The sequence below is a fragment of the Typopeltis vanoorti genome, chromosome 13, assembly GCF_054136105.1.
Source record: "Typopeltis vanoorti isolate ZY-2024b chromosome 13, IOZ_Tvanoo_1.0, whole genome shotgun sequence".
In the NCBI taxonomy this organism is placed as follows: Eukaryota; Metazoa; Arthropoda; class Arachnida; order Uropygi; family Thelyphonidae; genus Typopeltis; species Typopeltis vanoorti.
Window position 1 is genome coordinate 115,060,379 of NC_143561.1, and position 13,538 is coordinate 115,073,916.

The 13,538-nt window shown below is 33.6% G+C and overlaps 1 protein-coding gene across 1 annotated transcript in view; it reads right to left on the reverse strand.

Annotated features, from left to right (window-relative positions):
• Positions 1-13,538, reverse strand: part of LOC150100483 (mitochondrial intermediate peptidase) — a 225,233-nt gene that overhangs the window by 31,889 nt on the left and 179,806 nt on the right. Inside the window, exon 11 of the mRNA XM_090402664.1 lies at positions 7,625-7,753. Within this exon, the coding sequence (XP_090258790.1) occupies positions 7,625-7,753 (129 nt within the window). The remainder of the gene's footprint in view (positions 1-7,624; positions 7,754-13,538) is intronic.

Genomic DNA, 13,538 nt, shown 5'->3' on the forward strand with positions numbered 1-13,538 from the left:
TACAGACATATCCATTTTTTTATGGGATGTCTGGTGGTTTATCTTTAGGTAAAATCTTTGCCATAATTTTCTTGACAAGTGGGTTATCATCAAATGGGATCATTTCAAGAGTAAGAATGTAGATGGTATGACCAATGAGCTCCAGAGAGGAGCACTTGCAATCAAGTTCAGGTATGGGGAAATTATCAGATGGTGGAATAGACATACCAGTTTGAGTTGTTGACATTTTCTTAATTGCCACCTTTTTAGCATAAGAATATTTCAGGATAGGTGCGGTGGTGGCTAGCTTCCTCATTGCATCCTGATATGATATATTTTGTTCTGTTTATATATATATATATATATATATATATATTTATTTATTTTATTTTATTTTTTTTCATCCTTCCACCTCTGACATACACGGAAGCAGGCTGGATGATCTCCATGACAGTTGACACAGCTTTTTTTGAAGAGTAAGATTCATTATCATAAGAATGTTTCAGAAGTATAATTGGGCATAATTGGGAGAGCCATAAGAAGCAGTCCGGGCATGCCCATATTTCACATTTAAGGCATCTCAGTGAGATTAGGGACGTACAGCCTAAAAAGACAATTAAGATACCCTTCTTTTACAGATGTTAAAAGTATAGGTGTATCAAAATAAAGGATGATGTTCTGGTCAGAACAAGGTGACCATCTTTGTATCAGGATGCACCTCATACCAGTCACTCCCTGATCTTTAAGTTTGAACATATTTTCTCACCTGGAACATCAAAAAAAAAAAACAAAAAAAAACACATTAATTTCTGTAAAAAAGTTTAGTGGTTTATGAGGTGCTACTGTAATTGGTATTCCACCCAATGATGTTATACTGAGTAATTTTTCTGAGTGTTGCTGAGATAATGTTTCCACAATGATATCACCAGATTGTAGTTTTTTAAACTGTTCTGGGGGATCCTTCTAAACCCTTTTGAATAAAGAAGGGTGGCATTTTCCCTATTGACTTTTCACCCATTGCATGGATGATAAGAAAAACTGGTGCATTTAAAATTGTCATATCTTGTCTGTTTTTTCACTTCTGTAATCAAGTGATGTATCTATGATATCAGTACTTGGTCGGAACCTTGTGAGAACCCTGAAAAATTTGAGGACGAAAATTTATTCTCAAAGTATTTTTTGTTGGGTACCAGAGCTCCCCATCCTCCACAAAGCCACATTTGGACACCTAACTTACAATGACTGTGTTTGGAGGAGGAATGCCAGACATGCTCTGGATGCTATACTGGCATCGCAGCAAGCCTTAGGCCACTGACCCCAGACCAGGAGTGGGAGATTTACTGCAACACCATTAATCCTTGCAGACAAAACAAATAGCCAGGCCATCCAGGGCTGCCTCTTGCCAAAGAAGAGGCCAAAGTAGTACAAGACTACCAGAATCCCCTATGTCCACAGACTGCACTGCAAGGAAAACATGGTGGCAGGGTACTGGATCCTTGTGAAGGTAGCCTGGAAGACATGACAGCATAAAAGACTCAGAAGAAGTAGAGTGAAGAATATGGGAAGAGAAGCAAAGAAATACAGGATCCGAAAGTAATTCAATTCAAATATTCATCTATATACAAGAAGCCTAGTCATGAAGATACTTCATGTGCAAACAAAGTTTGTACACATTTGGGAATGAATGAACAAATGAATGATATATGTGTTAAATCACTACTTACAGCAAATACTTGGACTTCTTTTCTAGCTTGATCAGTGGAATCAGAAAAATGAAGCCAGTTACAGTGGACACCAAAGTTACAAAGAACTTTGCTGTCAGGAAACTTGAACTGTAAAAAATCAAGCTTCAAGAATATGAAGTTAAAGAGGTCAAAATGATTTTCAGAATTTTAATAATAAGGTACTACACCTTTTCATTACTCGTATACAGGAAATATATGAGTTCTGCATTACTTCAATCTTGGTATCTCTGCTAGGTCTGGCTCCCACTAATGAGACCTCAGTAAAGGTCATTAGTGGTTGGGGTAGTGGCCCATCCTATAATGCAGTGTTTCTCAAAGTGTGGTACGTGTACCCCCGGGGGTACACGAAAGGTCTTCGGGGGTATGTGGCAACTTTCGGCTATGCATCATTAACACATAGAATCATTATGTTTCTCAACACACAGTGCAATTAAAGACAACTGGGATAAAAACGGCATTAATTAACTAATGAATCACATCTCCCCTCCAACAGAAACTGCTGTATAAACTCAAGCAAAACCATATGTTGCCAGTGCAACATATGGTTTTGCTTGACATCACCCTGTCGTGAACATGTTAAAACTAAGAAATATATAGTGAATGTGTTTCAGATATTATGGAATTTAGTTGAAGAGAATTAGCATTTCAACTCAACTGTTGAAATGCTAATTTGTCTTTGGTTCATGCGATCTTTTGTTAATACCGCACCAATCATATGCAGCTCTTCATAGCTGCTCTACGTATCTCAAGTCTTGTAAATTTCTGGTAATTTTTGTTTGAAATAATGGGAAAGAAGATGAAGCTATTTGGTAGATGACTTTGATGATACACACAAGGAAACTGTTCTCAATGCCTAAAGTAGAGACAGCGAGTAGGAGCTTCTTGGTAAGTCATACCATTTGCAATTTTTTTTCTGAAAACTTTAGTTTCCAAAAATTCCCTTCCAAAAAGCTAAAAAATCCCGATTTTTTAGCTTTAATTTTGGGAAAAAAGTGCGAGTTATATTCGAGTAAATACAGTAATTTTTTTAGCTTTCAAATTCTAAAGTATGGATCATTGGTTAAAGATTGGATTTATAAAATGCACAAAAGAGAGCAATATAACAAATACAAGTAGCTGTAAGTAACAAGAAAACGTTGATATTGCATCTGGATCAAATGAAATTGATAAGGGTGTGTTGTTCAGAGATCTCTAGAGAACCAACTAGGAAGAAGATGAAAAATCTTCGTAAGTATGATATGAATTACTTGAAATGTGGATTTTCATGGACGGGAAACAAAGAGGAACCTATTCTAAATTTTGTTCTATTAAAAATAAATCATATTTTTTGTTTGCATGAACATATAAATTCAAATAAAATAAACATTTAAAACGAAATATACTTTATTTATTTATTATTTGATAAGGGGGTACTTGGTAATAATGAAAATTTAAGAAGGGGTATGCGAATATCTGAAGTTTGAGAAACACTGCTATAATGCATAGCATTATAGGAAGGGCCATTTTCATAATACAAAGCATGCATCCAAAGGGATGTGTGCTTTCCATTATGAGATACTAAGGCAATTAATGTGAAGTCATTAGCATCTATACACAAGTAGCCTAGTTATGAAGATATTTCATGTGCAAACAAAGTTTGCACAGACTTGGATAAAGGATTAAACAAGAATATAATTTTTTAGCAAGTTAAATATATATAAAAAAAAAAGGGAGATTCAAGATTAGGCATCCTCTGGCAAGGAATATTGGATTGCACAAAAGCACAGGTACCAACCTAGTGGTGGAAGAGTCATACAGGGGTATAGTTGGACACTTAAGATGGACTGAGGGTGTTACAGCATGGGAGATTGGGTTAAGTTCAAAATCAGTAGATCAGATCATCAGGTGGATGTCTGCAGGTGGTCATGCACATCATTTAGATTGATGTTCATATCATGAATGTTGGTGAAATTAACTTGGAAGAAATTTTTTGTAAGATTTTTTGAGTTATTTTTTTTGGAGAGGGAAGGAGAATTATTGAGGGAGGTTTGTTAGTTTACTTATTTTACTGAGGCGACATTGTATTTATTTACGTTTAATCTCATGCTAGTGTAACAGGTGAGGAAAAGAGCAGAAGAACATAGAATGAACATTCCTTTGTTTCACAAGAATGGAGTATGGGATCAATCTTTTTCCCTAACTTCTCCATAATAATGATAAATTATTTCTCTGGTCCCTAGGGGTATACTGTGACAAGTGTATTGAAATTGTATTTGAGAAAAGAAAAATGTTATACAAAAGTCATTTTCCCAAAAATATATATACTGCAAGAAAAAATGTTTTGTGCAAGTTTGATGAGCAAAAGGATTTTGAGAAGGATGGTTAGCATGAATGCATTTGGTGTTCAAAGTCTGGAAAAAGTGTTATTGAATGAAGTGAAAGTAAATGGGCAAAATCAGGGAAACTAGAGCTTTTAGAGGAGGCTGTTGAGTGAGTATGCAGATATCAGTGAGGCAGTTGAGCTTTTTTTTCCTTTTTGATTTGATTTTTTATGGCACAAAGACATCAAAGGTCATACTACACCAGGACACAGATCACAGCAGTACATATGGTAATTGGTTAGTAGGACAATCACAAACATCCATGCTCTTGACAGGCAATTGAGTGCAAGAATGTGCCTGAAATGCTTAAGTTAGTTAGTACCACTGGTAACAAATCAGAATGGGATAGTTAGTATAAAGCAGGAGGATAGCAGTGGGCCTAAGGGACTTTTTCACTTTGAAACAAGGGGAGAGGTTTTTGGCACTGGCTTGTTCATCTTGGCCAAAGGTTATTGACATTAGTGAGACATGGCTGAGAGAAGATGATGTAGTTAGTGGGAGAGAAGTGAAGGATATAGTGTGTTCAGAGAGGAGGAGTGATATTGATGATAGTCAATAAACTGCAACCAAAGAGCGTAGAAGTTCAACTGCAGGCCAGTGAAAATAGCACATTTGGGGCTTTCTGGTGTGAGATAGAGACCAGCAGAACAAAATATACAGTTAGATGCTTGTATAGACCAGGGGATGGGGATAGTTGTGTTGGCAAATAAGTTCAATGAGTGGAGGGCATTTTTATTTTGATTTTTTATGGGGAATTTCAACTATGAGAGCACAGACTGAAAGGAGGAGAGGACACATGGCTAAAAAAAGGAAATGAAATTTATGCAGTTACTAAGGAAGGATTACCTGAGACAGCATGTGATGGAATATACTGAGACTTGACCTTGGAGATGGCTAAATATGTGGAATTTTCAGTTGAGAGAATATATGTGGAACTATAGGGCTGGTAAGTATGACAAGCTTAGGAGATTGGTTGGATCAGTGCCATGGCATGTGAAGCTGCAAGGACTGAATGTTGATGGTGCATGAGAAGTGGTAAAGGAGTGTTTGATTGAAGTAATGGCAGACTGTAGTCAGGAGAGTAAATCAAGGGGGAGTTAAATGGATGAATACCATAAATAAGCTGGAACCACAAAAAAAAAAAAAAAAAAAAAAAAAAAAAAAAAAAAAAAAAAAAAAACATTGTGTAGGAAATTCAAATGCAAAGTGACCAACAGACACAAGAATAGTACAAAGCACAGGCCAGAAGGATAACCAGTTTGGTAAGAAAGACACAAGCAGAGTAAGGAAATTACTGAAAGGAAATTAGCAGTTCAGGCCAAAGAATCCTAAATAGTTCTTTTGATATATTGCAAGTAAAAGGAAGAACGTTTATGGCAGAATGATTTTAATGAATGCTGATGGTAGGGAGGTAACAATCAGTCGAAATAGTAGAATTACTAAGTGAACACTTTGCAAGAGTATGTCGTCCAGGTGGAGATACTGAAGTAACAAGAGAGTCAAAGGCTTATATGGAAACTGAGGTAAATGAATTGGATAAGATTAGCATATTATCAATCCTTGATGTGAATACAGCTATGGGATTACATGGTATATCAGCTTGAATTTACATAAAGGTGCTAGTGAATTGTCAGTGCTTTTGACCACACTGTTTCATCCCTGGGTTAGTCCCAAGTGGGTGGAATCGAGAAAAATAGTTCCATTTCATAAAGGAGGCTCCAAGACTGACTAGTAGCAAATTACTAACCAATTAACATATCAGGATTTGTTATCAAGGGACCGAAGAAGTTCATTAAAAACAAAATACAGTAATGGACAGACAGAAATGGAATACTGTATGGGGGCAACGTGATTCTGTGAAGGATAGGTTGTGCCTCAATTTACATTTTATAATTTAGTGACAGATGAGTTGGATAAAGGTAATGGGTTTACAGTGACACTACTAGACTTTACAAAAGTCTTTGATAGGATACTAATAAGGACTGATATAAAGTTGGTGAAGTGGATAAGAGGGTTGTTGATGGAGAGATCAAAGTAGTTTACTCAGGAGTCCAGAAGAAGGCTTGTGACTAGTAGTGTGCCACACTGCTCTGTTCTTGGGCCGCTACCACTTAATTTGTATGTTAATGATATAGGAAAGGATCTGGGATGAACTGTTCAGTTATTTGCCAATGATGCAAAACTGGTTAGAGCAATAGTTAATAGAGATGGTGTTAAAATTTTGCAGGATGATTTGGATAGACTGGCAATCTAGGCAAAGGAAAATGGATGTCAGTTTAATGTTGCAAAGTTGAAGGTTATACATTTTGGGGGTGAAAGATTACCAGCTGCATACCATATTGATGGAACTGTACTCCAGGAAATTGATGAAGGCAGAGATTTAGTGAATACGGAGTTAAAATTTACAGGGCACATAGCAAAAGTGGCTAAAGTAGCTCACTGGATTACTTGGTTACTGAAGAATACTTTTATGAAAAGAGACAAACAGGTTATTATTCCTCTTTATTGAGCCTTATAAGATCCCCACCTTGACAACTGCATGCAGATCTGATCACCTGGATTTCTTGGTGATGAAGATAAGGTGGAGAGGATCCAGAAGTGAGCGACCAAGCTATTTTTGTGGGTTACAGAAATTGACTGACAGGCAGAAAAGCGGTGATATGATTGAGGCACAGAAATTACTAAAGGATTTTTACAAGATTAATATAGAGGAAAATTTTCAGAACAGGTGAGTTGGTGGGAGAACTAGGGCCTTCCTTGGAAACTGTGCAAGAGCATAGTTAGCAAGAGTGTTAGACTAGATTTTTTGCTTGAGAGTGGTGAATAAGTGGAATGGGTTGCCAGAGTCTGCTGTGGATGCAATGACTGTGAATAAGTTCAAAGCAAAGTATGATACATACTGCAAAAAAATGTTGGATAGTGCTTGGCATGATGTTTAGGGTCTGTTTCAATGAGTCTAAGCACTCCATGGAGTAGCCTGTAACATTAATAATAAAAGTATTTCATTTAGAAAATGTATATTAGGCTTAGATGCTGATTCATAATTAGGTTTAATGGAATGAATACAGTCCAGAAAAATAATTAAACACAAGTTTAATTGATACTCTATTTTATCTCAGTCACAGAGTCATCAGGGATATAATCCTGTGAAAGCACACACAAAACAAGAAATATAAAAAGAAAGACTGGAAGCCTAAAATCCTATGACGTATCCCTTCTATGAATGCTGTTGGATAGCCTTAGCTATTGGACTGGAGGCCTAAAAATTAAAGTTTAACACAACCATATTCAATTAGATTAACAAATGTCCTTAAAGTTTGTCTTTGTTGCAGTGAAGAATAATATTTTTAAAAATCTGATTCTGTGCAAGATATCCAAAGGCATGGTCAGCTAGATCTGAATGATCATAGTTATGGTGGCAGATGCATTTCTTGTATTCTTCAAATCGGATGTCAGCAGATCACCTAGTTTGATTTAGTATTTCATTCAGTATCATTTCAGTATATTAAAATGACACATATTAGTTAATCTCCTACTTACTTGGTATATCTCTGTTTTCAGTAATCTACCCCCTTGTATAGTAAAATGACAGTCTTGATTAGCTTTACCTGGCCTTTCATAAAAATCACAATAAATATATCCAAGAACATGATGATCTTCACAAACTGCCTGAAAATAAAAATACAAATATATATATATATATAGACAGACAGACACATACACACACACAAATACTGTCATCATGCTTACTTCTGGTTAAGATAACAGTATTGTTGTGCTGCTTGTCATTGTGGATACAAGAAGCAGTTATGGAAGTACAATCAAAATTCAGAAGAAAGCATGCCAAAAGTTCCTAGAAAATAAGTCAGCAGATGTATTGAAAGAATACAGAGGAAAAATGTATGAGAGCTAAACTATGCATTTAAGCAGGTAAACAAAAAGTCGTGGAAAGACTAGCAAGAATATAGTAGATAAATATCAGGAAAGTGAAAAATGTTCTGGAGGCTATTAAAAGAAGCTTAGAAAGGAAGGAAAGAGAACTGTAAAAGAAATCAAAGATTATACAGGTGACATAAAAACTAAATATAAAGATAAGAATTCTAAATGTCTAAAGCATAGGTTCCCAAAGTGGGAACTGAAGGCTTCTAGGGGAGGCTATAGTGGGATCAGAAGCATTTGGGGCATTCAGACGGTCTAGGGGCCAGTGGCTCTTTATAGAAGAAATTAATAATATATATTTAAAAATTAATTATTTTCGTACTTTTGCGATTAGATAATCATCTAAAATTTAAATACTGCATTTTAATTCATCTTATGCCCATCTTACATGATCAATTTTTTTATCAATTTTCTATTTCAATTATTTAATCATTTGAAAAGTTACCATGTCAGATAGAAATAGATGTCAAATTTCTATGTCAATGAGAAAATAGAGCATGTATATGTGTGTGTATAATAGGGGGGGGCGTTACAAAATTTATGTCTTGCAAAGTGGGCAGTGGCCTGAAAAAGTTTGGGAACCTATGGTCTAGAGTAATCATTTTAAAAGGCTATTAAATGAAACAATAAGTAATAGAAGAATAGTAGAAAATATTCAAGAGGAATGCAAACAAGAGTACATAGCAATAATATTTGAGGTAGAATAATCAGTCAACAGAAAGAAAAAAAAAATGCAGCTAGAGTAGGTGATGTTCAACCAGAAATGCTCAAACATGGAGGTATAAAGTTTTGTACAGTGACTACAATGCCAGAGGCAGATCAAGCAGATGTTGGACCTGATGGCCATCAGGAACCCTCAGCAAGAGGTCATAAAAGTTGCAAACTGCTACAATTAAGTTCGACAGGATTCAACATTATTGCCTCATTTCTTTATCTTGTGTAGGAGAAAAACAGTAAAATGTCACTCTTATAATTCTATCAGATGTTTTGTTGGCAACAATAGCATGAAAACAATCACGTGCACTTTCTTTTCAAAACACAAAGAAAGAAAACTGTTAATTCACCCAATGAAAAAGAAAATACTATATATTTTTCGTCTTACTATTATTATTTGTTTTTCTTCCTGTAATACAAAGAAGATATCACTGCACATTTTAAAAAAACATTTTCTTCTCATTTAGATGCATGCCATTGTTGAAGTAACTACACTTTTACTACTTTTTTAGACTAAAATGTATGCACATGCTCCCCAATTGATTTATGTTTGTACAAATTCTCTTGCGAATGATTTTGAAAATAAATTTTCTGAAATATCTGTAGGTTGAATAGGTCAATACCCCCCCCCCCCAAAAAAAAATTAAGCAATTATGTAATGCATATGCATCTTTTTTTAAAAGAATTCAAAAGCCTTTTTTTTTTCAAGATAATTGCATCAATTTATAATCTTTTGATAACAAAAGTGAAACTGATTATTATAAACTGAGAAATTATTTTGGCATAAATACTGTATAACCTGTAAAAGACATATCAGCACTTCTTTTGAGGATGTCTGCTAATCAACAACTGAAAATGAAACAAGACATTGTTGATGTATTCTTCACTACAGCTTGAGACACTTTAGTGAGAATTCTGGAGAAGTGTTCTCTTTCGTCTTTTCCAATAGCAGTGAGAGTAACGTTTCCAATAGCAGTGAGAGAGCCTTTTACTTCAGCTGAGAGGATTATTATCGAGTACTTCTTAGCCAGATTATTTCATAAATAGCAACCAGAGGCAAAAGTAGTAGTAATATTTAGAATTTTTTTAAGAATAAGAAAAAAAAAACACTACTGAACTTTATTTTTTGTGTCATAAATATAAAGTTTTATATGGTGTTTTTAAAAACTAGCACTACTGAAGTTTCTTTTTTGTAACATGCATGTAAACAATTTTACAAGGTGAAAATATAGTATAGTATTTCTAAAACTTGGAATAACTTCAGCAGACAGCTGATTTTAGATTGAAAAGAAATAGACCTAAATTAAAGTACCTGTTTTGACAGATACAACAATATTATTGCCTTATTTCTTTAGTCAAAACAGTAAAAAGAAGCAAGAGATTTTGAATACCGTTTGTGAGTACTTTCAAACCAGTAGAAATTTAGATGGAGTAGTTATGTAATTCAGTTCCAGGAGACAAGAAGAGGGGGAGTGCAGTTGAAAATGTTCAAAATGAGCATAAATTCTGAATCAATCCTTCGTATATTTTCACCATATCTACAGTAGTTATGGACTGTATATTATAGTAATGTGCATCCTACAAATAAATAAATCATCCATTGCAATTTTAAGCAAAAGACAAAGAATTCCTGATGAAATACCATCAATCCATCGATCGATCAATGGCTTTAACAGGCACTTAAGCACCCATAACCTTCCAAGTTTCCATGGATTTCCTAACCGTAATACGAGGATAAGGTGGTTATCCCTATGCCTTCAAGTAATCTTGTCTGTAAATTGCGTGTGTTCTATGGGCTGGTTTGCCTGTTCTGAGAAAAACCCTCTACCTATGAATGAGAACTGCTAATTCACCTTTAGTCAAAAGAGACCAGATAAAGGTTCCTGACATCATGGAAGGGAATCAAATCCAGGTCTTTCCAATCAAAGGGCTTTGTCTATAACCAACTGAGTTACGGAGGCTCCCTGCTGAAATACCACTGGATATAAATTTTTGATATCAAAAAGCCTCAAAATCAGAAACTGAGTAATGCAATTTAACATCATTTGTTTTTCATAAAATCAAAAAAAATCGTATTTAAAACTGAAATGTGATGATCCATATAATAGTATTTTGCAAGGAAAAAAAAAAGCAAAAGATCATAAATATATTTTCATAAATGTTATTTTTAAAATATAAATATTTAACATAATTTTCAATGCAAACAAACATTGGAAAACTACAAAAAAAATTACTTCTATGTTGTCAGTCAAATGAAAGAACATAAACTGTCTTTTCCGTTGCAATGATTTGAAGAATAAAAGACAGCAAATTTATTACTACTAAATAAATTCATTGCAAAGCATGATCTCTCATCATTCCAGGATAGATTATTTATTTTTACACGTGTGAAATTCATTTTATATTTTTGGAAGAGAGACAATAAATAATTTGTGCAGCAAAAAGGGTCAAATATTGAAGGACAGTAAAGGAAATTCCAAGTAACACAGAACATTAAGTCAAGTGACAAGAAGGTTGCTCCATTCCAGTTAGTACACTGGAGGAGGATAATTACATGATAAAATGTAGAATACCAATGATATTTTGATCCATGAAAAATGTTAGGGTAGTCTGGCTATTTTATCCACCTCAGCTGGTTCGGAGGTTAATCAGTTTTTGTTTTTTTTTGTGAAAAATTAAAGTTCATTGTTTGTTATTCATGTTCTATATTTGTGAAGTTTTTTATTGTTAAGTATAAAGTTCCATATTAATATTTAAATATCATTTGTGAATGAGATAAAATTTCAATTTAATTATAATTTACAAAAATCACCAAATATAGGAAGCTATTTTTTACAGGAAAATAATTTCTAACTCTCATATTTAAAAGTTCCTACAATTAAGTTCAGTTTATTTTTGATTGCGAACGGGAGGAAAAAAGTATTCTTTACAGATTTATCCATTCGCAAAAGATATTTTATATTCTATCAATTTTTATATTGAAATATGTTGATAAAAACATATTTCCAATGGCAATAGAATTTATCAATAGTCAGAAAAAGAAAATAAAACAAATTCGTAAGCCCATACTCCACCAAATATTTTTTTAAAAAAATAAAAATAAATTAGAAAAAACAATTTCAAAAATAGAAATAAAAATAAAATAATTAAAAAAACAAGGATCTTTTTGTGCTTAACTAGATGGCCATGGACTTGCAGCAGGGATGACGAGGGCTGAACTGGTTGGCGAAGTCTCAATGCTTCCTTTACCATCTTTGCACTTTGCAGACGGAAAAAGAAAAACTCTACCTAGTAATACTCAGGAATTATTTCATTTGTTTTATTTATTTATTTACAATTATTGGTAAAAGAGGGAAGCTGAAGTTTCTGGTCCCATGCATGACTGAATACAAGGATATATTGGTCCAAAAGGAAGTGAATGGTTGAATCCAGATTGTTGCTGGCTACCTTCACTTTTACCCAATGTGCGGCAATTCTCGAGTAACAAACAGGTAGAATTTTCCTTTTTACCTCTGTAAAGTGCAAAGATGGTAAAGGAAGTGTCAGCATGCCGCAAACCAATTCAACCTTTCATCTCCCAGTCGTAAGCCCAGTAGCCATCTAGTTAAGCAGAGACAGAGGTAACTAACATTATTATTATTTTTCCAATTTTTTTGTAATTCATTTTTATTTATTTTTTAATTATTAATATAAATATAATATTTGACAAAATATGAGCTTGATTATTTTATTTATTTATTTTTTCATTAATAATATTATTATTATTTATAACTATTAGTAATTTTATATTTTTATTTAGATTTATATTTCATTCATATCTGAATAAAAATAAAATTCGCATATCAAAAATTCAAAAACAAAAAATCATAATTTCTTGTAGGGCAAAAAAATGAAATGATATTAATCCAGAACAGGGGGAAAAAAAGACAAATCCAAGAAATTTTTGAAGACCAGAAAAATACTATGCATAGATTTCTCGTTGTCAAGAGAGATGAGCCATACCCATCTTCATTATGCAACCCTATCATTGAAAAGCTATCTATAGAAGCAGACAAAGATAAATGTGAAACTGAAACAGTGTCCTATAATAAAGAAGAAAATGCTGAAAATATCACGGATGATTTTGATGCAATTATTAATCATATACTCTTGCAAACAAACCAAAAAATATTGGAAATATAGAAAATTTAAAATCAGTGTATAAGTACAGGGATCAAATGTATAACAGAGGTCTTTCATACGATCATTTTTTCCATGTAAAAACAAATGGAATTAAAAAAGAGAGAAATTGGCTTGTATTTTCAGAAATGAGCATGTGTGTATATTGCTATCCTTGCAAAAGTTTTCCACATCACAATCCAAATAAATTAGTGGTTTCCAAAACTGAAAAACTATTACTACAACTTTGTCCAACCATGAACTTTCAAAAGAGCATATGTCATCTATGTGTATTTTATATAAAAGATGTTCAACTTTAAACTGAATTGATACTGATTTATTGCAGCAGAGTTGAGAAGGATATTAAAATTTATAGTATTATAAAATTATAATTTTATAATACTATAAAATTAATAAGTCGATTAAGACTAGCATTTAGAGGTCACAACGAAGGTCAAATGCCTCTTCGATTAACATCCATGAATGCCATATGCAAGGTTCAGTTAATGCAACTGATGCTTCTGAAAAGCACCATGATAGTATACAATGATCTGAACTTGCTGTTCTAATAACTGAAGGGATGGATTAATGGTAGATTACTGTAATTTTAGGCTAGCTTAATTTAAAAAATAAAGTTAAAAGC